The 24,460-nt window shown below is 41.5% G+C and overlaps 1 protein-coding gene, 1 long non-coding RNA gene and 1 pseudogene across 2 annotated transcripts; all 3 read right to left on the reverse strand.

Moving 5' to 3' along the window:
* Positions 1–3,753: 3,753 nt before the first annotated feature.
* LOC123726738 (uncharacterized) lies at positions 3,754–5,738 on the reverse strand. The gene is made up of 2 exons (XR_006758860.1): positions 5,406–5,738; positions 3,754–4,761 (listed from the first exon to the last, which is right to left on the reverse strand). It is a non-coding gene; the product is annotated as an uncharacterized lncRNA (long non-coding RNA).
* A 7,310-nt stretch (positions 5,739–13,048) lies between these two features.
* On the reverse strand, positions 13,049–14,023 carry LOC106600869 (psychosine receptor-like). Its single transcript, XM_014192604.1, has one exon. It carries the CDS (start codon positions 14,021–14,023, stop codon positions 13,049–13,051), a length of 975 nt encoding a protein of 324 aa, XP_014048079.1.
* A 1,534-nt stretch (positions 14,024–15,557) lies between these two features.
* LOC106600862 (B1 bradykinin receptor-like) lies at positions 15,558–23,450 on the reverse strand (annotated as a pseudogene).
* Positions 23,451–24,460: the final 1,010 nt, after the last annotated feature.

Here is a 24,460-nt window from a genome sequence, read left to right on the forward strand (position 1 = left end):
TCCTGTAACTTGCTCTGGATAAGAGCGTCTGATGAATGACTAAAATGTAAATGAAGCAAATAGGAGTTGGCCTACTGTATGTTGTTATCTGGCTATGCTCCATGCCATAGGCTTGTTCCTTTAGCTGACATAATATGCTTATAAGTCCCGTGCCATTATTTTACAGTGCCTTCGGAAAGTATTCAGACCCCTTCACTTTTTGTTACGTTACAGCCTTATTCTAAAATTGATACAAAAATTCAAATTCTCAGCAATCTACACACAATACCCCCTAATGACAACGCGAAGACAGGTTTTTAGATTTTTTTTGCAAATGTATTAAATATAAAAACAGAAATAACTTATTTACATAAGTACTTAGACCCTTTGCTATGAGACTAGAAATTGAGCTCAGGTGCATTTCCATTGATCATCCTTGAGATGTTTCTACAACTTGATTGGAGTCCACCTGTGATATATTCAATTGATTGGACATGATTTGAAAAGTCACACCGATCTACATAAGGTCTCACAGTTGACAGTGCATGTCAGAGAAAACCAAGCCATGAGGTCGAAGGAATTGTCCATAGAGCTCCGAGACGGAATTGTGTCGAGGCACAGATCTGGGAAAGGGTACCAAAAAAATGTCTGCAGCATTGAAGGTCCCCAAGAACACAGTGTCTTCCACCTTTCCTAAATGGAAAGACGTTTGGAACCACCAACACTGGCCGCCGGGCCAAACTGAGCAATCGGGGTAAAAGGGCCTTGGTCAGGGAGGTGACCAAGAACCCGATGGTCACTCTGACCAAGAACCCGAAGGACAACCATCTCTGCAGCACTCCACCAATCAGGCCTTTATGGTAGAGTGACCAGACAGAAGCCACTCTTCATTAAAAAGGCACATGACAGCCCGCTTGGAGTTTGCCAAAAGGCACCTAAAGGACTCTCAGACCATGAGAAACAAGATTCTCTGGTCTGATGAAACCAAGATTGAACTCTTTGGCCTGAATGCCAAGTGTCACATCTGGAGGAAATCTGGCACGGTGGTGGCAGCATCATGCTGTGGGGATGTTTTTCTGCGGCAGGGACTGGGAGACTGGTCAGGATCGAGGCAAAGATGAACAGAGCAAAGTACAGAGAGATCCTTGATGAAAACCTGCTCCAGAGTACTCAGCACCTCAGACTGGGGCAAAGGTTCACCTTCCAACAGGACACCGACCCTAAGCACAAAGCCAAGACAACGCAGGAGTGGTTTCAGGACACGTCCCTGAATGTCCTTGAGTGGCCCAGCCAGAGCCCAGACTTGAACCTGATCGAACATCTCTGGAGAGACCTGAAATTAGCTGTGCAACAACGCGCCCCATCCAACCTGACAGAGTTTGAGAGGATCTGCAGAGAGCACCCAAGAAGACTTAAGGCTGTAATCGCTGCCAAAGGTGCTTCAAGTACTGAGTAAAGGGCCTGAATACTTATGTAAATGTTATATTTGCTAACATTTCTAAAAGCCTGTTTTGATTTGTCATTATGGAGTATTGTGTGCAGATTGATGACACAAAAAAAACTATTTAAGCAATTTTAGAATAAGGTTGTAACGTAAGAAAATGTGGAAAAAGTCAAGGGGTCTGAATACTTTCCGAATGGACTGTATATTTTATGAAGTAAGAAGAATATAATTGAACTTAGTTGAATAAAATAGAAAGGATATTTTTCCCATTCCTGAGTTAGTGTGCATATGAAGTGGCTATGTTGAGCATAAAAGTGATCATTTCAAACAGGTCCTATAAAACTAGATTTAGAGTTATTTGGCAACTTTAGTTGTGAATGATACAAACCTTACAAATGTCTTAAATCTAAAAAATATATGGGCTGCATGGTGCAACTATAGGTTTGATGATTTGAGAAAGTAAAAAATAAAAAAAATAGCTTACACTTGGTTCCTTGCCTCAGGCTGCACAGCTGTTCTCTCATCAAGTGATCACATTTTCACCTATCAGACTATTCTCAATTTAATTTTGCCTTTCTAATATGTAAAATTTGTTTTGATTTAGAATGGCCCATTATCAAATGGGCAGGAAAAGGGCCAGGGGAAAAAAATACATCACCCCTATGCACGAGAATAGCGAGTCAAGGCCACACGCTTTCCCGCCGGTCCACTTCTCAGTGATGCTGGGTAGGCTACTTTGGTTTTATCGAGGAGTATGAGCAGCTGAGAAATAAACACAAGAACACTTATCACTCCACGCGTGAATCACTGTTTGAGGAGCATGCTCTCGCTGCGCAACAGGTAATATTCCGCCCAAGCTCTGTATGCCATGGGCTCTCCAATCCTGTTGCTGCAGCTACCCAGTGCTTCATTTGGGAAACCAAGTGAAATCTGTTCAGGAATATCGACAGTAACAGGTTTTTGCAACAAAACATATTTCACTAAACTGTTGACAGCCCCTCTGCGCGCTCGAGAAAGGAATAAAGGAGAGAGGAGATGGAAATGCATGGTGGTGAGATATTCTGTATAGCTAAAAGGTAATGTGTCACCCAATTAATTATGAAAATATAAAACAATTCCCTATTACAAGGCTATTCAAAATCAAATACAAATTCATTGTAGGTTAACTGTAGGCCACTCTGCACAATCAATGAACCAACAGCATCGCCTAGGGCTATAGTTTCTCTCCCAGAAATGTTACAGCATAGTTTAAGGTAACCAGTCCATCCAGCATGCATGATAATACAGTCCATACTCAAAGGCGATTACTCAAATATGTTTAATTTTGGAGTATAGGCTAGACCAATTATGTACCAAAGACATCTTAAATCAGTTTTGTTTAATGTTTTGCCATGTGTAATATGCGGTAGACTATGTATAACATCACAATCTGTATTCTTATTTTGGGGTGGGGGCTTCGGCTCATAAGCCTATGCATAAGTGCTAATATGCATATGGGAGTTTTGAATTAATCGTCACCTTAGATAGCACTGTCCATTTTGTTGTGTAACAGGCTGACTACACCGCTCACGTCGCGTGCATTGCAAAATAAATTTTGAAATCTATGTTATTCAATTATTGCACCCACACTGCTCGCGAGCGTCTGCGTTGCCAAGGGCTAGAATAGAAATCAGTTCCATTTCTGACGCAGATCGTGCTGCAAGTCCTGCCTCTCCCATCTCCTCACTGGTTTATAGAAGCAGGTACCCACATGTCATCTCCTCATTGGTTATACCCACGTGGGTGACTGAAAGACGAACGAGGTCAGTGCACCTAATTTATGAAAAAGTTGTCAATCGCAATATAAAGTCAAGAGAAGAAAAAGCCTGGAAGGAAGAGAGATGACTAGAAACGATTCGGTTGACCATTTTATGTGTGGATTAATTGTCGGAGTAGAGGACCTTGTGCATTTCAGGTAAAATAACAACTCAATGTTTATATCCCAGGACAAATTAGCTAGCAACAGCAAGCTAGCTAAATGGGACAAATTAGCTAGCAAGTGCAAGCTAACTAGCTAAATTGCCATACATGTTTAATGCTTTTCGACCTGTCCCCAAATTAATATAATTGGTTCAGAGTTTGTTTTGATATTTTAACCTGCGTGTCGTGATCGCGTTTGGTGTGGGGGGACAAAATAAATGTATGCACAATGGCGCACGGGAGCAGCCGGTTTGGGTTCTGTGTAAGGCTTTGAAACAACATCCACAAAGACCATGTTTTATACTCAGCTTCAACCAGCTGTTGAACTCCTTTCTTTAAATTGATCATCAATTAAAGTGGAACTGAAACGATTTATGAAGTAAGGGTCCTTTTAATAACCCAATACATCACCAAGCATGTCCCAATCCCTAAAATTGCAAAAACTTGCATAATTGCAAAAACTTGCATATGTAAATAAAAAATTTGTAAACCTTCTCACTGACCAACAGGGCGTGGCCATCTTAAAACCGCCAAGTCGGTGACGTCATCTGCATGTTTTTTTTTGTAATCTGCATGGTTTTAATTTTATTTTTTATTAACAACAAACCAATACAGGAAGTACATGTGGGAACACAAGTATATATGAATAATATACAATGGACAATTGGGCTAGGGGGTACAATATCACATTAAACAAGGACCTTAAGGGACATACATACATTAATAATTCTAACAGCTTTTTTGTTAGTAGAGTATTTAATTGTCTTACAAAAAAAAGAACTGTATTTTAAGGTAAGAAAGTGTTTTTTTTGTTTATCAATTTACATTTGTGAATATGAAATTTTGCCAAAAGAATAAAGAAATTAATTACATAAAATGTTTCAGCTTATTTCTATCGTAGGTAAAGAATCCAAGCAGTCCATCTCTCCACAATAGTGTAAGATCTTCATAAATGTGTTCAATTATAAATCTACTGATGTCTTGCCACAGTTTTCTTACATGAATGCAATGCAAAAAAGATGCAACACTGTTTCTGGGTGGTCATTACAAAAGGAGCAATTTGAGTTGATGTTTTCCTTAAACTTATTCATATAGTGGTTGGCAGGATAATATTTATGAATAATTTTAAGGGAAACTTCCTTAATTTTGTTAACAAGTATGTATGTGTGTGGCAACATCCAAACATTTTTTTACCAGAGATATTATCAATAAATCCATTCCAATAAGGCATGACATAAGGTATAGATACAACATCCTGCTGAAACAAGGTTCGTATTGCTCTGTTGTTGAATGGACCAAAAGAGAAACAAATCTTCCCTACTGATGAACCAACAGGATCAACGGAAGGTAGGCTCTGAGGGTCAGGTCTTGACACATTCCTGAATAATAAAGCAACACGTGAGGGAATGGCATCTAAAACAATTGCAAAATCTTTTAGGTGTTACAGGGACCTTGTCAAGTGATAAGAATTCCTTATAACTGAGTAAAAGACCCTTGTCATCTGCATGGTTACTTCTCACTGACAGCTAGCAGTGACAGTGTGTGTTCACGTCTCGCTGACAGCTTCTTTAGATGGCAGCTAGCTCAAAATGGCAGCTAGCTCAAAATGGCTTTGACAGAACCAGCTCAAAAGAGGCGCAACGGGGGTCTTACTGTATAGCCCCAGGCTGTAGTAATGAATTTCACAGAACAGGAGTCCACTACCTCTCAAGCGACAATCAGTGTTGCGACAATGGCTTGCACCAAAGCGCACCTGTTGCCCATGGATTCAGGGTAATAACTAAACAACCCTGAGTGTACACGCGGTTACTAAATGAATGATAGACATGTTCTCTATGCATATACACATAATGACGTGATAGGGTGCTAGCCATGCTACAGATACATATTGCTAGCTTACTTGGCTAATTATCAAATGAACACATTGCTGACAAACGGCATCTTAACTCCGAGGGAAATATGGTGTGCTGGCTAACAAATGTACAGGAGAAACACATAAACAGTGACATGGAAAGCAACTTACTGTTCATCAACGCACAGGAAAGGAACCACTGTTTTGTACTAAGAGCCAGGAGCGCCAATAACTTATGCCGAGGTTCAAAACAACTGGGAACTATGAAATCTCAGACTTCCACCTTCAGTGCGTTTTGACGACTGAAAACTAGCCAAAAAAAACTAGCTCTGACTGGGAAAAATCATTTTGAACTGTCATCGGACTCGGAATTCCAAGTCGGAAACTCTGGCACTTTCCTAGACTTTCCGACCTTAAGATCACTGACCATGATTTTAACTCGCTTTCCCCCCCTGAGTTTCCATTAGTTCTTTACAATAGTTGTGAACTTGAAAAGGTGCTCGCGTGCGCACTCTACAGGGAGAGACGTCATACCTAAAATGAGAACAGCTCGAGAGGCAGCCTTGGTGGAATAAATTAAATTGCTTAAAGACATTTAGCCAGTGCCCCTGTGACAACAATTTTGGACCCCCTTGTGGCCCCCCTAAATGTGGAGTATGAAATAATTTTAAAATAACACATTTTTGCTATCCTTTTTTTTTTACATCCGTCATTAGACAGTGGCAACTCGGAACACTAATGATTATGAACATGGTCTTTTGCCTGCTAATGCCTGCAATGCAGTGAAGAAAACGATATGACAACAATAACGTCTAATGTAACTGGCCCCTTTAACAGTACAACTGGCCCCAGCTTGGCCCCCCCAGTTGAAATGGTCAAGAACCGCCACTGCACCCAGGTCATGTAGGGCTGCTTATTTGCAACATATTAACACTGTGACCGTGGGCATCACAGTGCAGTTGCCACAAGTGTACCACTCGCAATTGTTCAGCCTGTAGTGTAATCTGTCTACAACTACATTATCTTCGCAAAAGGACCTGAAAGTACTACTAAGGGACAATGACGAAAAGGTTCAAATGAATATGCCAGGGGATGAAAATGGACAGTTTAGATGTATCGATCTTCTTTGTTTGTATTCTTCTTCTGCTTCTGTGGGGTTTATGGTGGTCTACAACCCAAAAAGGTGTATTGCCGCCACGAACTGGACAGGTTGAAACCTAAACAAGGTACAAAGAAAATCCATACGTAATTGGGAAACGAACTTAATCCACCCAAATAAACAGAGTACATTGACAAAACAAAACTCCCACTTCTTCCTTCTTTCTTTCAAATCTCCATATCTTCCTTCTCAGGCTGTAGGGCCCGAGAGGGTGGTACTGCTTTTGAATATATTCCATGTAGCTCCTTCACCAAGAAATCTTTCAGCGCCAGGAATCGCTCTGCCGCATCCACAATGATTTCTATCTTCCTGGACCTGCTCTCCACCTTGGCAGTGGCATTTATCACCATAGGCCATCTTCTAAACCTTTAAAATGTCTGGCTCCTGCTGGTGAAAGTCAACCCCTGCAGCTTGCAGTTAAGGCCTATCCACCACCATGGACTCTTCTGGTGCACCATTCAAACCCTCAACCCTTTTAACAGCTGCTGCATATGAAAAGCTCTGGACAGCCCTGACTTTGGCCACCTCATTCTCTTTCACTCTTGCGGGGCATTCGAAAGACGTGGCTTCATGGTTCCCACCACAATTGCAACATATCTTTGTAGTTTATATACCCCAACTGCACTTGAGTAGGGGCGACTCCAAAAAACAAAAAGATCAGATAGACTCTTCACTTTTTCACCATTCACCACACGATTCATCCGAAGTGCTTCAATCACTCCAGGAATATTTTTCATCTCTTCAAAATCGACTTCCCACGAGATGCCAGATATAACCCCCTTGAGGGATGCCCTATTCTGAAGAGACACAAACAACACTTCAAACTTATCAAATTGGTTAAGACACAACGCACGTTCCCTCTAATCCGCAGAAGCACAAAAAAATCTAAACTCGCCCGCCTCTCGTGATCCTCACATCCCTCACTTTACCAAGCACTCTCTCCACCAGTTTGGATAACTTAAATGGTTTCTTCAAGATTGGTACTCTGCTCAGCTGCTCTTCATTAACAAACCGTACTCCTACTAGATACAAAGGGTCATTCTCATCACTTATCATAATTGTTGCGAACGCCATTATACCAAAGAAGAGATGTGGGAGAGCTGGTGAAACGAAAGATGGCAGAAGCGGATGATGAAGTGGATTCTAAATACAATGGCAGTAGAATCAAGGAGAATTTGAGTATTGTCCAAAATAATGGAAAACGAAGCAATACTCCAATTCTCCTTGATTCTACCGCCATTGTATTCAGAATCTACTTCATCATCCGCTTCTGCCATCTTTCGTTTCACCAGCTCTCCCACATCTCTTCTTTGGTATAATGGCATTTGCAACAATCATATGTGCATTCCACCACCTACTATACAGATGGATAAAGATCCAAAAAGGAAAAATTACAGGGTAAAAAAATAAAAAATCCATACAAACTATCAATAATGAAATATTGATTCAACTAAATCAGCCTGCTTTTTTGTTTTAATCAGCTCCCTACACAGACTATATAAATGCTACAAAATCCACCTTCTTCACAATAAGTGTGTCCAGATCCCTTGATTGACATGTAACATTTGCAACTGGTTGTGGTGCATCCACCACCGTATCTTCTTCAGAACTGTAGGAGATAGGATATTTGCTGTACAGCCCTGCTACTTGAGACCTCAACCTCTTTCACCCTAACAGGCCGCTCAGCGAATTTGGAAATATGATCCCACAACAGTTGTAACATGTTACATCATAGACTCTTCAATAACATATTCCTTCAGTCTGCAAACACTTGACACATGGCCAAACGTTTTACACTTGTTGCATTGCATCAGGTTTTGCACGAACACTCTTACAGCGTATCTTGTATATCCCAACTTTCTATAGGGTGGTAAATACTCATGAAACATCAATAATACTGTAACATCTGCTTCCAACTCACACCCTCAAACACGCAGCTCACTTTCCAGCCCACTTTCCAGCTCACACTCTCAAACACCTTGATCTCCTGAACGCAGCTCACTCTCCATATCCCAATCACCTGAATTCTAATCTCCTGTTCACAAACCTGTATGTCATTATCACACACTATTTAGTTCAGTTCTTGCACCCCATCACTGTGAGGTATTGTTTGTTTTGTGACACATGGCTTTCAGAGTGCTGGGTTTCCCATGTATGATAGTTTTTGCCTGCCTCACTAACTCTGCCTATTCCCTGCCTGTACTTTAGCCTATCGGATTTCCTGTTATCTACCTATTGCCTGATCTCCTGGACTAAGTTACTAGCCTTTTTTCTGTCTGTACTGTTGCCCTTTTGGACTCCCTGTGTATGACCTTCTGCCTACCCCTGGACCCAGCTACCTGCCTCCTCCTGTGGTCCTTTGCAATAAACACCTGCTGCGCCCTGCGCTTGAAACCAGCTCTCTGTCTCCCCTCGTGTTCATTACAAATACAGATAAACATGGTTCCTTTTTCTCACTCTCCATACGGGTCATGCGACGTTTATTAACTACTCCTGGAATCAAAGCTGTCCACTTCATGCGTCAATTTTGCGAGCCACAATGCACTCTCCTTTTGTTCTTTAGATACACACCATACCACTCCTGGTTACTTTGACTGCATCCATTTTTCCCAACACCTACTTCACCATCCTCGTGACTTCAAATAAACATCAAAATAAAAATCCTTTTCCAAAAAACATACTTTACAAGCAACGATTCATCAGACTCATTTTCCACAACAATTTTAGCCATTTTGTTCCATTCTTGGACTTCCCTGTTGTCCACTCATCTTTCTCGCTAACTGTACTCGACGTGCTTTCAACTTCAAACGACACTTCTGCTTCCGCCATCTTCCCACAACCTACTCCCCTTCTATTTTTTTTATTTACCACTGTGTTGATGTGCGAGGCTGAGACACAACATCCCTATCCACAATACTAACCTAATTGACAGAGTGAAAAGAAGGACGCCTGTACAGAATAAAAATAATCCCATACATGCATCCTATTTACCACAATGTACTAAAGAAATACTCCAAAAAAATGTGGCAAAGCAATAAACTTTTTGTTCTGAATACAAAGCGTTATTTTCAAATCCAACACAACACATTGCTCCATATTGTCACACCATATTTTCAAGCATAGTGGTGGCTGCATCATGCATCATGGCTGCATCACGTTATGCGTATGCTTGTATTCGGTAAGGACAAGGGAGTTTTTAGGATACAAATAAATGGAATAGAGCTAAGCAAAGGAAACATCCTAGAGGAAAACCTGGTTCAGTCTGCTTTCCAACAGACACTGGGAGACAAATTCACCTTTCAGCAGGACAATAACCTAAAACAGTAGGCCAATTATACACTGGAGTTGCTTACCAAGACGACATTAAATGTTCCTGAGTGGCCTAGTTACAGTTTCGACTTAAATCAGCTTGAAAATCTATGGCAAGAGTTGAAAACGGCTGTCTAGCAATGATCAACAACCAACATGACAGACCTTGAAGAATTTTGAATAGAATAATGCGCAAATATTGTACAATCCAGGTGTGCAAAACTCTTAAGAGACATACCCAGAAAGACTCATAGCTGTAATCGCTGTATTGACTCAGAGGTGTGAATACTTATGTAAATGAAATATTTCTGTATTTCATTTTCAATACATTAGACAATCTCTAAAATCATGTTGTCACTTTGTCATTATGGGCTATTGTGTGTAGATGGATAAGAAATGGTTTAATCTGTCAGTAATGTGTGTAACTGTCAGTAGGACCTTTTATTGGTTATATTGTTCTTATTTTAAATGTGTGTAGTTCAGTCCTTGAGCTGCTCTTGTCTTTTGATATTCTGTATTATGGCATGTTTTATGTTTTGTGTGGACCCCTGGAAGAGTAGCTGCTGCTTCAGCAACAGCTAATGGGGATCTGAATAAAATACAAAATACTTGAATATTTATCATATTATTTCTTGTAAGAACATGACTCCAGGGTTCTGATATTGGCTTGCTAATGTGGCCATCTGAGACTGGAAGTTGATAATGGAAGCATGGGATGTTATTATTCCCCATATAAAATGCCCATCAGCTTCAACTGTTGTGATCAAACATGGATCGTGGAGAAACTGAGTCATCCACCTCTGATAGAAGTGATGCAAAATTGAAATCCAAGTCATTAAAAGTGGCACCATGGTGAATGAGTAAATACATATTTTTACGGTTCTTCTTTTAGCATTGACATTTATGCCAGTCAATAAATCAAATCCTGACGATGCAAATCTGAGATAATCTGAATAGAACTATGACACAAGGCATCAATGGCCAGACTCATTCACTTTTAAATTGTGGTGAATTGGGCTATTCGAGTTTGTCAGCAGTAGTGGCAGTTCGCTGCCTTATAAAGAAGTGATGATTCATTGTTTATAGAATGCTAGTTCACAAATTCAGTCTTTTTAACTATTAACTAACAGCTTCTTTAGAGTCCTCTCAGCTCTGTTGAAATCCTGAGCAGTTTTAGTAAAATCACCTACGAAGATTACAGTCTTTTCATCCATCATCCTATAGAGCCTGTCTTTTATCGTAGTGTCCTAAATTGATCGAACGAGACAAGATATAAACCACCTTATCACAACAATCATGGAGTGTGTGTGTGTGTGTGTCTATATGAGAGGGAGAGAGAGAGAGAGGCAGCTCCTGAAGGTGTGGAACCTGATCTTATCAACAGGGTCCTGTGGCTTCAGTGGTCTGTACCAGGAGCAGGAAGGTCTACAGGTTTCTCTTAAACCCAAATCAAACGGAAGACCTGCGTCAACAGCGGCATTATTGCGCACGGAAATTTGAGCGTGTCAAATCACACTAGGCGCGCAACTACTGCACACGTTGATTTATTGTTGACATCATTGTTTATAAATATTTAGACAGCCCTGCTGGGAATTTGTGGTAAAATCACTTCTTCATGGGTAAGTGAGAGTTCAACTCTGTGTAATAAAAATATGGCTTGATGATTATCTTTCTACAAGTATCTGTAAAAACAGCATATATTTGTTAGCTAGCTATCTGACAATGGGTTCTGATAATACTAGCAAATCAGTGCCTGCCCTTGTGAGTAGTACAAACGTGATTAACATAGTACACTTAAGTATTTCAGATTTAACCGTTTGTATATGAAATCGGATTCCTCTTCTTTTTTTTTAAACAGAGCAAATCTTGGCCGACAAAATAGAAGGTGTTATATCGGGCTAGGCAGCCCTAACCAACATCTCCAATCTCGTCTCATTAATTGGACTTCAAGTTAGCTGACTCCTGACTCCAATTAGTTTTTGGAAAAGTCATTAGCCTAGGGGTTCACATACTTTTTCCAACCTACACTGTGAATGTTTAATGATGTACTCAATATAGACAAGAAAAATACAATAATGTGTAGGTTATTAGTTTAAGCACACTGTGTTTGTCTATTGTTGTGACTAAGATGAAGATCAGATCAAATATTATGACTAATTTATGCAGAAATCCAGGTAATTCCAAAGGGTTCACATTCTTTTCTTGCCAATGTACACAATCCATGTCTCAGTTGTTTCAAGGGATAAAAATCCTTCTTTAACTTGTCTCCTCCCCTTCATCCACACTGATTGAAGTGGATTTAAGTGACATTAATAAGGGATCATAGCTTTCACCTGCATTCACCTGGACAGTTTATGTCATGGAAAGAGCAGGTGTCCTTAATGATTTGTACAGTCAGTGTATACCAAGATGATAGTGGGCTTATAGTGAACCACAATGCCACTATAATAATAATTTGGTGGGTGCTTGTATTTGTCCTGTTTCAAGTGTGTATTATACTCATGTCTGAAATGGAAATGTGTTTTTTTGCAAAGCCCAACTCCCCCTGAGACACCCTCGGAGAGTGGGGTCACGGCCACTGCAATGTATGAGGATATCCTCGGGGCAAATAAAATGCCAATTTAAAACCTGCGGGACAGTATCCATCCAGATTAAATTACATGATTTTGGTTGAAAGCAGCTGTCAGGCAGCTACCTTGTTTTAGAGTCTTTGCCTCCAGTGTGTAGTGGCTGCACATATAGACAAGAAGAGGGTGCCAAATATATAAAAAATAGAGATCCCACTGCTTTCCCAATGCTGCTACTTGATGGCCCCCGATACCACAGTTTACATGCTGCTCTACTGTCAGTGTTAAACAGTGTTATATTTTACATGATAAAGCAAAAACACTGGGACAGCATGAAGGTTGACAGTTATGACAAGGATTTGGTCAAATAAGAATGCTGACCGAGTAAAGTGGTCAAGTTCTATTTTTGGTGCTATTAGTATACTTGGTCTCCTCTGAAACACTAGTCTGTAAATGTATTAACAGCAAGACAAAACCTGAAGTGAAAGTGGAATGAAGTTCATCCTTCTGTAGTGTCACAAGGAGGGATGAACGCAGTCACATTAGCTTTGAACGGTTCCTTTCAGAAAAACACGTCTTAGTAATGATAGCCTGGCACAATGATCCAAACCACAGCACAGTATGTATCCACGTTGGAATAATCTAACACTCCTTCACATAATACATTTTGGAACGGAGTCTTGACAAAGCATGAGTCAATATTTGTCACTCACAAAACAGTATGAGTCTCTCTCTCTTAACTCCTCCAATGTTCAGGTTTGTGGTTGAGTATCACTACACTACACCACCTCCTGACCGTTCCCCTCTCTCCTCCCCTGGAAGAAGTGTACCACCTGGGTGATGTTGGCCTTGCCCAGTCTGGTGATGAAACAGTAGAGGAAGGGGTCAGCCAGGCTGTTTAGGGCTGACATGGCCATGCTGATCTTATAAGGCAGGAAAAGCCAGGAGGGGCTCCGACAGTGCTCCAGAAGATCCCGCAGGAGCATAATAATGTGGATGGGTCCGTAGCAGAGCCCCAGGGTGAGCAGCACCACCCCCAGGAGTCTTGACACCTGTCTCCTCTCCTGCTCCTCCGTGGCCCGGTTGGAGCGGACCGCCACACAGATGCCCCAGCAGCAGAACGACACCAGCAGGACAGGAAACAGGAAACCCAGGACAAAGCGAGTCACGTTGACCTGCACCAGCCTGTCCCTCAGAGGGTACACGTCGAAGCACACAGCCCTTCTGCCCTCCAAGTCGTGCGAGTCTATCCAGGTGATTGTGGCCGCGTTGAAGGAGATCACCAGCACCCAGATAGCCACGCTGATCACCACGGCCGTGTTCAGCCTCCTCAGGACTGGGTATTTCAGCGGGTGAACCACAGCCAGGTAACGGTCCAGGGCGATACAGCAAAGCAGCCCATTGCTGGTGTAGAAGTTTGTAAAGAGGAGGATGACAGAGAGAACGCACACAGCCTCCCCGCGAAGCCAGACACCGCGCCAATGCAAGTCCACCCACAGAGACAGACCTATGGTGAATAGGAGGTCAGACAGGGCCAGGTTAAACAGATAAACACCCAGCTCGTTCCTCTGTCTGATGTGCTGCCAGGACACATAGAGGGAGAAGGAGTTGGATGGAATCCCGATGATAATGATGATCAGGTACAGAAAGAAAAAGGGTTTCCTCTCCTCAGGGTAGTCAGCTGGGTAACACAGTTTGTCTGAGTCATTTGTGGTGGTGAGGCTGAAATTCTCCATTCCAGCAGTGAAATTCATGGCCCCTCACCTTTTGGAAAACAAGGCAATACAACACAACATGACTCTATTTCTAAAGTGTAGCAACAATCATTTCAAGACTGTGCATTATTTACCCAAGAAAGTAAACATCCCCCTAAAAGCTTGCATATGGAACATAGCAAGGATATCTCTAAAGCTAATAAGAATCAGTCCGATTTCTTTATAGAAAAAGCCATACTCACGGTTTATACAGGAGAGCAGCCGATTGGCCCGTACTTCTACTGTAGATTAAAGTCATAACATTATCTGATGTGTCTCCCAAACGATTACCCTCCACACAGACACAGCCCACACACCACGTACTATCATTCAGATGATTGCTCAACGAGCTCAGACAAACAGGAAAAAGAAACCATTGCTTCCTGAGACCTTTACTACCGTATAGATATACATGTATATTGACTTCAATCCCATAACATGACAGACAGAGAGAGGTCTAGTGGACCACACTGTAGCTTTAGTTCTAATCTCTATGTTGAGCCATTAACTACATGCTGTCTCTCCCTACAGTATTGGTTTCACAATATAGACTGGTTATATTAGTTTAGCTTGTCTTGACATAATTGTTTGCAGTGTGATAAAGGATTATGAACACGCCATATTACTACTGTAAGTCGCTCTGGATAAGAGCGTCTGCTAAATGACTAAAATGTAAATGTTAATATTGGGAACTTCCTCATGATATTTATCTAATCCAATTTCCATATAAAAGTCAAACAATGGGTAATGATCTAGAGTGTGTACATAGAGATACTTAGGTTTTCCATATTAAATAGTTGTAGAAAATAGGATACTATATCTTCATATTAACAGATAATATTTAGGCATTGTACCTTTACAGGAATATGTGTTAGGGTTTGAATAGCTATACATTTGCATAGAAAACATTTTAACAACATTTTTATAGAGTAGTGGATGCTTAAACAACACACATATAGTACTATTATAGCCTCACAAGGCATCAGTTGAATATATTGCGGCAAATAAGGATACTTAATTACTCTATCATGGAGGATACTGTCTACAATGTGAGGTAACACACGTATACAAGAGAAGCTAGTTAAGCATGCTAGCATAATAAAAAAAAAAAAACATTTTTAATAATAAAAAAAAAACAGATAAAGAAACATTGTGGCACAAGTCCTCTCCCCTATTTGACCTAGATAGTTGGTCTGTATGCATTGATATGTAGGCTACGAGTGTCTTTACATTTTTTTAAATTTAGTTCTGTCCTTGAGCTGTTCTTGTCTATTGATGTTCTGTATTATGTCATTCTGTATTATGTTTCATGTTTTGTGTGGACCCCAGGAAGAGTAGCTGCTGTTTTTGCAATTGCTAATGGGGATCCTAATAAAATACCAAATACCTCCTTACACTGCCGCTGGAGAAGCCCTGCAGCGCCCCCGTGTGGTGAAGAAGATAGATGTGGATAGACAGTTCTACTCAATACAGCGCTCACTGCCACTGCAGTACACACCTGCCGGACCCAGTAAAGAGGGTAGACCAAGGTCAGTTAGCGATCCACTGAGATGCAGCAGAGGAGATCAGACCCGATGTAGAAACTCTGGTACATCACCACAGACACCAGGCTACAGAGGGTGTCCCGTACAGGCCGGCCCAGGGTCAGCTCCATCCACACCAGCACAGAGATAGTGTAGAGGAGGTCTGAGATTGACAGGTTGACCAGGTACACGGCCAAGTTGTTGCCTTTCCTCATTAGCAGCCAGGCCACCGACAGAGATAGGCAGTTAGCCGGGGAAGCCTACGATGAAGAAGAGGGAGTACGCCGCTGGGAATATAGTATGTGGCGGTCCACCCATTTTGTCTTTAATGCAGGAGTCAGGAAGGTTAGAATTGGTCTGATTGCGTGGTGCTACTGTTGGGTCCGTCTTTGCCCTCTCTGAGTTGGATGACTCTGCATGCTCTGTGCTGTAGTCAACTACTGTACTTGTATGTTTCAATGAGAAAAGGGATGTTGGGTGCCCCTCTATTCCATGTGAATTCTATGCATGCATATTCGTTTTCTGGAACTTGTGAGAATGGCTCTACCAGTGTTCTTAGGGCATACGCTACTTATTTTTTTAATCAATAACAAAAGAATTGGGATTTATTTTTTGTTCTACATTTAGAATATTGTTAAATTACTAGATGACAATTTAGTGATTAGTTGAGTAATGGGTATCCAAATATATAAATAAATACTGTAAATGTTATGTATGCATTTGAAGCACATGCATATTTCCCTGTTCCTGTCCCCATGAAGACTTACCTGAAAAGGACAAATTGATAAGTAGGAATATTATCTGGTTGATTTACCTCTGAAAAGACAGCGGCCCCACAAGCACCGTAATGTAACATAATGGTGTGCATGGATTGTTTAGGAGTGTATTTGTGGAAGGTGATGTGATGTTGTTTTCCTCTTTTGTTTCATTGAGGTAGAGCGGACAAACAGCCTTACTGCATCGACCCACTGTTCTGTCTCCTCTGTCAACATTTGATCACGCAAATTGTTTCACTGAGACCATTTCCATGTACTCACAGCAGGAGAGAAAAGTTTGGGAGAAGAAAACAGATGGGCCTTGTATTCTTACACAGATGCCTGTCCAACAGTAGACATATTTCTCGGATATGTTTTGTTAAAAGTACATTAGGATACAAACATGGTCAAACAAAAATTGTGACACCCTATTTGAATGTAAATAGTGATAATCTGGATTTCTTTTGATGACATTTGCATCAAACATAATTTATTATTTTACATTGGAGCTATAACCACATTTCTGTCTATTGGAATAGTTCACCCATGAAGCAGGACACTATAACCTAATTTCCTTAATGTTTATGGTATTAATCTCCTCTATAGCGTTGGGTAAAAATAGAAAAAGCTTTCGTTATACATAATGGCAGACGTCACAAAGCGATGGTTTTGAAGACTGTAAACAAGGTGAAATTATTGTGAACAGGGCTGTTTTAGCTCTGTTGTAGCTGTTGGAGCCCCAGATGGCTAATACCCCTGATGGTCCATATTGCAGATAACTGAATGTCACTCGCGTAGCAATTATGTCAACCCCTAACCAAATTTAAAATCCCCCCTAAATGTCTTGTAAACTGAAAGGGAGGAGACTGCGAGAATTTTCTAGGATGTAATATTTGGCACTCTTATCTGCTGTATGAAAATAAAACATTGGTAACATATTGTTCTTCTAGGTGTTTTTTACTTTTGCTCTCACACAATATTTCTTTCGGTGCCAAATTTCTGTCTCCATCAAGGAAAATATTTGCATAAGGGTTTTCCTCAGAAATGCCCTCATTCAAATGGTGAAAGTTCAACGGAGGTACTCTTTTGAATAATGTTTTGATTAGTCCTTTACTCTATTTATGTATTTACATATTAATTACCATCATGCATATATATTACCTGTGCACAATGACAAATAGAACAACTGCTCCCCCAAAAATGCAAGAAACAACCCATTTGCCTAAATGGTTTTAAAAGTCAAAGTTTATCAGGAATTTCATGGCTTTTGCTCTAGAACCTGCATTATCTCAAGCACCAGGGATTTGACTGTTTAATTAACTTAGCATCCTGAAGTGAATGTCAAACATTATTAGCATTTCTTTGTCTTAAATTCCCCATGAGCTATCACACGAAATCAGCACTGCAGGTGAGAGAGAACTGTGTGCTGAGAGAGTGAATGGTGAACTCAACAATTACACATGGGTGGTTTGCAGTTCATACATCATATTTATGTGCATAAAGCACACAAAAAAGGAGAGTTGTTTTTCAAAGGTGACTTTGGAGACCTCATCAGTTGTTATGGTGCGGTGAGAGACAAGAGTAGTGAGTACAACAGAATTTGTGCAAACAGTGGGCCCCTCATGCAACAGGCTTTTAAGCTGTGCACGAAGATGTGGGCCAATGTCTCCACGTCACCTTGTGAGAAATCTGAAGCCCTAATACAGCAGCTAGTTAGTGTGGTGGACACCAGCCCACAGATTTGTGCACAGCTTGACTGCTTGTTTCATGAGTGGAAGAGCGGAAAAAAATGAAAAATGCAGGAGCATCACTCCAAAGGCTCATGGAAATAGCCCTTGAAGATGTGAAGGGGAAGTGTTGCTTTGCATACAATGATGACATCATGGTGTACTCCCGCTCAGAGCAACGACACCTGGAAGACCTGAGAGCTGTGTTCAGCAGGTTGCATAAAGTTGGACTCATGGTGAACCTGAAGAAGTGAGACCTGTTCCAGAGGAGCATTTCCTTCTTTGGACATGTGGTGGTTGAGACTGTCCAGTCAGTCAAGGAAGTGGAGAAGTTTCTAGGTATGACAGGATGGTATCATCGCTTCATCCCTCACTACGCAGACCACTCTGCTCCTCTCAATGCTCTGAAGAGGAAGGATGTGCCAGAGGGCTTTCAAGGACTTGAAGGAGGCCCTAACCAAAGCACCAGTGCTCCTCTCCTCTGACTTCTACCTGCCCTTCAAAGTGCAAACAGATGCTAATGACATTGGTCTTGGTGCTGTTTTGACACAAGAGTTTGATGGCGGTGAGCGAGTTATCGCCTATGGATCAAGACTACTGAACTCTGCTGAACTCTGTTTCTGAGCAAAGAGTATCTAGCAGTCATTTAATCGGTGGAAAATTGGTGGCCTTTCCTTGAAGGGAGGAAGTTTGAGGTCGTTATGGACCACTCAGCCCTGGCCTGGGTGTTCATCCATCCAATGCCCAATTCAAAATGGTAAGATGAATGATCAGACTACAGGAGTTTGACTTCCATGTCACCTACAGAAAAGGACAGTACAACATTGTTACCGGATGCTCTCTCCCATGCCCTGGTTGGAATACAGAAGCAAGCAACGGTCTGCATCAGCCAAGCATCCAGCAGTCCAGCAGTCACAAATGCTCACTCCCTGTGGACTAGTCTGACTTAGCTTCAGCCCAACAGTATGACCCCGAGGTGCAGACCACTATGAAGTATGTCCAGGGCAGAAAGCCAAGACATGGACACATCAATTATGCCATTGAAAATAGGTATCTGTTCTGGGTCGTCCCTGTGGGACAGGAAGGCCAGAAGTTTAAACTGTTTCTCTCACAGGGGATGAGAGAGCAGTTCTTGAGATACTTCCACGACAGTCCACCCTACTCATGGTGCTGGAAGTCGTCTACTGTCCAGATGTGAAGGGCATGTATCGGAATACACCAAGAGGTGCATTACTTGCCAGAAGTACAAGTCTCAACTGACTAAGATGTCGGGTCATCTACAGTCTACTGCAATCAAAGAGCCAGGATACAAGCTGGGAGTGGATATAAATGGGCCTTTTACCAAAAGCAGAAGGAAACATCAGTACCTCCTAGTGGTCGTTGACTACTGTAGCAAGTGGGATGAATTGTTCCCCATAAGAGAGGCGAAAAACCCCAAAGATCGCCTCCATTCTCACTGATGAAATATTTAACAGATGGGGAACGCCAGCCTATCCCGTCTCGGACAGAGGAGCTCAGTTCACCTCCCTCCTTCTCAAACAGCTTTGCCAGAAATGGGGTGTCGTCCAAAAGCTTACTACAACGTACCATCCACAAACAAATCTGACATAAATCGCACGCTGAAGCCCGTGATCGCATCATTCATGAAGGACAAGCACAACACTTGGGACAGCTGGTTGCCTGACTTCCGCTTCTCCATAAACTATGCCTGGCAGGAATAAGCAGGTTTCACACCTGCAGAAATCGCCCTCGGATGGAAGCTAAAGGATCTGCTTGAAGAGGCTCATCAGCAAGTCACTTGATCCTGAGCAGAATGTGTACTCACTGCTTGAAAGGCAACAGCACATGCTGGAGCAGGTTAGACCCAACGTCTCCAAAACTCAAGTAAAACAGGGGTGTTACTACAATCCCGAACGTCAACAAGTTGCTTTTGAGTTCGATGATCTGGAGTGAATCAGAGCTGACCCACTGTCCAAAGCTGATGCTGGTTTCATGGCTAAACTAGCTCCTAAGTGGAAAGGTCCAGCCAAGATACTTAAGAGGCTCGTCAACTACTCTGTATTTCTCCATAGCCAGACTGACAACAGTGATGTGTATCATGTTCAAAACTTTAAACTGTATTTCGGCCCCTCAGACTCATTTGGGGGGGGCATTTTGACTGCATGTTGGTGGGAGAAAATGTTTGGTGACAATTAAACTTGTTATTTTACCATTTGGGTTTTTGCTTTGTGTATTTACTTTGGGCTGGTAAGATCAAGCTTTTCAAATCAAATCAAATTTTATTAGTCACAATCGCCGAATACAACAGGTGTGTATTACAGTGAAATATTTACGAGCCCCTAACCAACAGTGCAGTTTCAAAGAAATACGGATAAGCAGTAAATAAGCAGTAAAAAATAAAAATATATACAGGGGGTGCCGGTACAGAGTTAATGTGCGGGGGCACCAGTTAGCTGAGGTAGTATGTACATGTAGGTAGAGTTATTAAAGTGACTATTTTGCATTCTTATTTGTGCCATACATTTGAGTTGATTTGGTTGATTTGGTTATGACATCACCATAGGCTATGGTGTAAACTTCACTGTGGTGTAGAAACCACAGCTATTAGGAAAAGCAACAGACAGGACGTTGGCTCATCTGCAGTTTATTGCTTGGAACGTCTCCACTGTGGTTACCCTGGGTGTGAGCAATGACTTGACATCTAAAAATGGACTCCAATACCTACAGAATGCAAATAGGTACAGAATGTAGTTGGAGGGTGGTCATACACTCAAGTTAACACGTTATGTACACAAACATGAGCCAACAGAACCAGTCTGCAGAGCAAAAAAGCACAGCTGGAAAGACTTCTCTCCACACTTTGGTCTTGTAATGTTATCATTAAATGACTATGAATGTATTTATTTATAAGCGTCTTGGGTGTCACGAACCGGCTCAAAGTTCATAACAAAAGGGAGACAACGTGGAGACAAGGAATAACAAAATATATATTTATTAACTAAGGTAACCTAAATACAAATAAACATAGTGTGTCTGCATGGAGAGAGTCTCCTCAATGAATGTGGCAGAGATCTATTTATCCTGGGATACACCCGGGCCCAGGTGTTTCCCATGTCGCTGACGGCCCTCCCAACTCCGCCCACCGGCATCCTATTATGGAAACAAGAGCAAAGAGAGAGAATACGGCAGACAGAGAGGGAGGGTCGTCACATGGGGATCATTAATATTTGTGTCAAGATACAAATATACTGAACAAAAATGTAAACACAGCATGTAAAGTGTTGGTCACATGTTTCATGAGCTGAAATATACACAAATGCATAAAATGATTATTTATCAAATGTGTTCACAAATTTGTTTACATCCTTATTTGTGAGCATTTCTCCTTTGCCAAGATAATCCATCCACCTGACAAGATTACCATGCTGTTTAATCAAGAAGCTGATTAAACAGCATGATCATTACACAGGTGAACCTTGTGCTGGGCCACTCTAAAATGTCCAGTTTTGTCACACACCACAATGCCATAGATGTCTCAAGTTTTGAGGGACCATGCAATTGGCATGCTGGCTGCAGGAATGTCAAGAATACCATAAGCCACCTCTAACATAGTTTTTGAGAATTTTGCAGTACGTCTAACCGACCTCACAACCGCAGACCATTTCTAACGCGCCTTCCCAGGACCTCCACACCCGGCTTCTTCACCTGAGACCAGCCACCCGGACAGCTGATGAAACTGTGGGTTTGCACAACTGTAGAATTTCTGCACAAACTGTCAGAAACTCCAATGTCACACAGGGGGAATTTGCTTAGATGTACAGTATATTAAATAACTTTATTGAAAATATGAATGGTAAAGGTACAGCAAATGTGGGTACTGGTGAGAGAAATACAATGTTTAGGCCTTCACATAGTGGTGTTTGGCATTTAAAGGTCACCATTTATTGTAACAAAAGACAAGATTTCGGGGGCTATCTGGAATGGTGTAACACGCACACACCTATGTAGCATTTCAAATCTATATCACCCCCATGATGTTCCCTGCTATAATCTACAATCTCTCTTGCTTGTCTCAGAGAAAGGACTGGAAAAGTTACATTTAGCATTAAAATTGACATTGTGACATTGTGAGCACACAATATACGCTTCAGGAAACATCGCCACTATCTTACTTTTGAGACTATCATTTCCATGCAATCTAAATCTGATAGGTCTACATAATGTGGTTCTAGATTGCACACATTTGATGTGGATATATGTGAAAAATTGCGTTATTCATTAAAAGTGCCATTTAGTTGATATCAAATCACAAATGTGCAGGAAAATGCAGGAAGACATGTCTGTATTACAACAGGTTTGATTTGATCACCGCTATGGCAATAGGTTGACACACTGGCATTTCAGCTTTCAGTTGTAGTAGAGCTCCTGTGATTCTTAGTTTTCCTGTAGATGGCGCTAACTTTCCTCCTAAAATACTGACTGGAAAATACATACAGCACAGGGTTTAGGCTACTGTTCAGAAATACTAGGTACGTTGAAATCTGGGTTCCAATATCCAAGGTATGATCCCACTTCTTGTCTAAGACCTCTACTTCACATAGTATATCGAGTAGGGTGAAGAATTGGAAGCGACTCCAACACACAAGGAACAGCAGCGTCATGGCGCAAACGAGGACTGTGGCCTTCTTGTAGTTTCTATCCTCTATGTAAACACTCTCCCTCCTCTTCCACAGGGCTCTAATGATGTTACAACTGCAGGAAATAATCACCACAACAGGTTGAATAAAGTCTGCAATGTTCATCAGGAGGTTGTGGGCCAGCTTCCAAGATTCCCCAGAGTTGTCAGGATACTCCAGAATACACACCATTGTCTGAAGTTCATCAACAAACATCACCTTTCTGTGAATCGTCGCCAGCACCCCCATCAGCAGCCCAAACAGCCACAGGATGAGACAGACCACCAATGCGTAGCACTTCCTCCTCAGCCAACTGGCCCTTATGGTCCTCACCAGCGCTAAGTAGCGGTCCACACTAACCATTGCCAACAGGTAGATGCTGGTACAGAAGTTGACCAGGATAGACTGATTGACTATGTGTCACAGGAAGTCTCCATACGGCCAGTTGTGGTCATTTAGGATGTTCATGGCCTAGAAGGGCAGGCAGGCCAGGAGGAGCAGGTCAGTCAGGGCCAGGTTTCCCAGGTATATCTCTGCTATGGGGCACTGGCCCCTCTGGAGAAGGAAAACCAGAAGGATGAAGCCATTACCCAGCAGCTTCACAACACATAGGGTAAAGATGTAGGGAGGGACGATGCTGTAGACCAGGATCCATTGTTGTGGAGAGGATTCTAGATGGTGGGAAGTATTGTGCTACTGTTTTCTGACAGTAGCATTGCCATGGAGACCACCAGCTCTGTGGTCATAGGAAAATATCTTATCTGTGCTTATTATTCACTAAGAAACAACAATATTCATGTAAATATTGTGACTGAAGTTGGATACTGTATTTGGCATGGAAATAGAAGCCAAGGGGGAAAACACTGTAATCAATCTCCTGAACATTGTAGCCAGATATCTTTCAAAAATGTATGCTGAAGTCCAAACTCTTCAAAACTCCCTTGTAGGGTTACCGTATTCCAGTTAAGCTGTGGTTGCTTAAGTATGCAGAATCCACATACATGTTTAGTAATTCTGGTGTTGGTGACAAAAGAGGGATTTAAGCATGATGTTTTAATAAAGACATGACAGGAGTCCTTGGAGTAATTGATCACACATTTTTTTTATTACTATTTCTTCTAAAATGTGATTTAGTAACTCATGAAAGATTTATCATGTGCGACTCTGAGTAGAACATTCTTAAAAATACAGATGGCTGATCAAACAACTATGCTTTCTTCTTGTCAAGTTGAATAACCTCTAAAAAGTGGAAGTCAGACCAAAACACTATCAGTACTAATTTGTACTAAATTACTTTAGTCTCTATATAATTACTTTATTCAGATGCCTGGCTCCCAAAGCCATCTTTTTGAATGTCATGCAATACATTTCTTACCTAGTGTTAATTTAGTTTTGAAAGGAGTTTTGTAGTGTTTGTTGTTCATCTTTAAGCTACTCACTGAGTTAGGGAGAGATCTGCTGGAAAGTTTGGTTCTGTATACAACATTCTTTCACAACCTTGTCCCACCGTGCATGTCAACTTGTTTATAAGCCATTTTCAGTTTGCCTCCTGAAGCGCCAAAGTTCAGATCAGAATGTACGAATACTCAAGAGAGAACATGTATTTTATCAAGCGAACAGCTTGTTTGCCAAGTGTACAAACCCATTTAAGTGTACAAACCCACTTTCCTTTTAGAATTATTTTAGAACATTATTATAACCTCTATAAAGTGGTCTGGAGCTTTTTGGCAGAGGTGTAAGAACACACATACATAAC

This window comes from Salmo salar, chromosome ssa01 (assembly GCF_905237065.1).
Source record: "Salmo salar chromosome ssa01, Ssal_v3.1, whole genome shotgun sequence".
Lineage (NCBI taxonomy): Eukaryota > Metazoa > Chordata > Actinopteri > Salmoniformes > Salmonidae > Salmo > Salmo salar.

What these genes read in the sequence shown, in the direction of transcription:
- LOC106600869 (XM_014192604.1), bottom strand. Translation starts at nt 14,023, where the DNA reads ATGAATTTCACTGCTGGAATGGAGAATTTCAGCCTCACCACCACAAAT.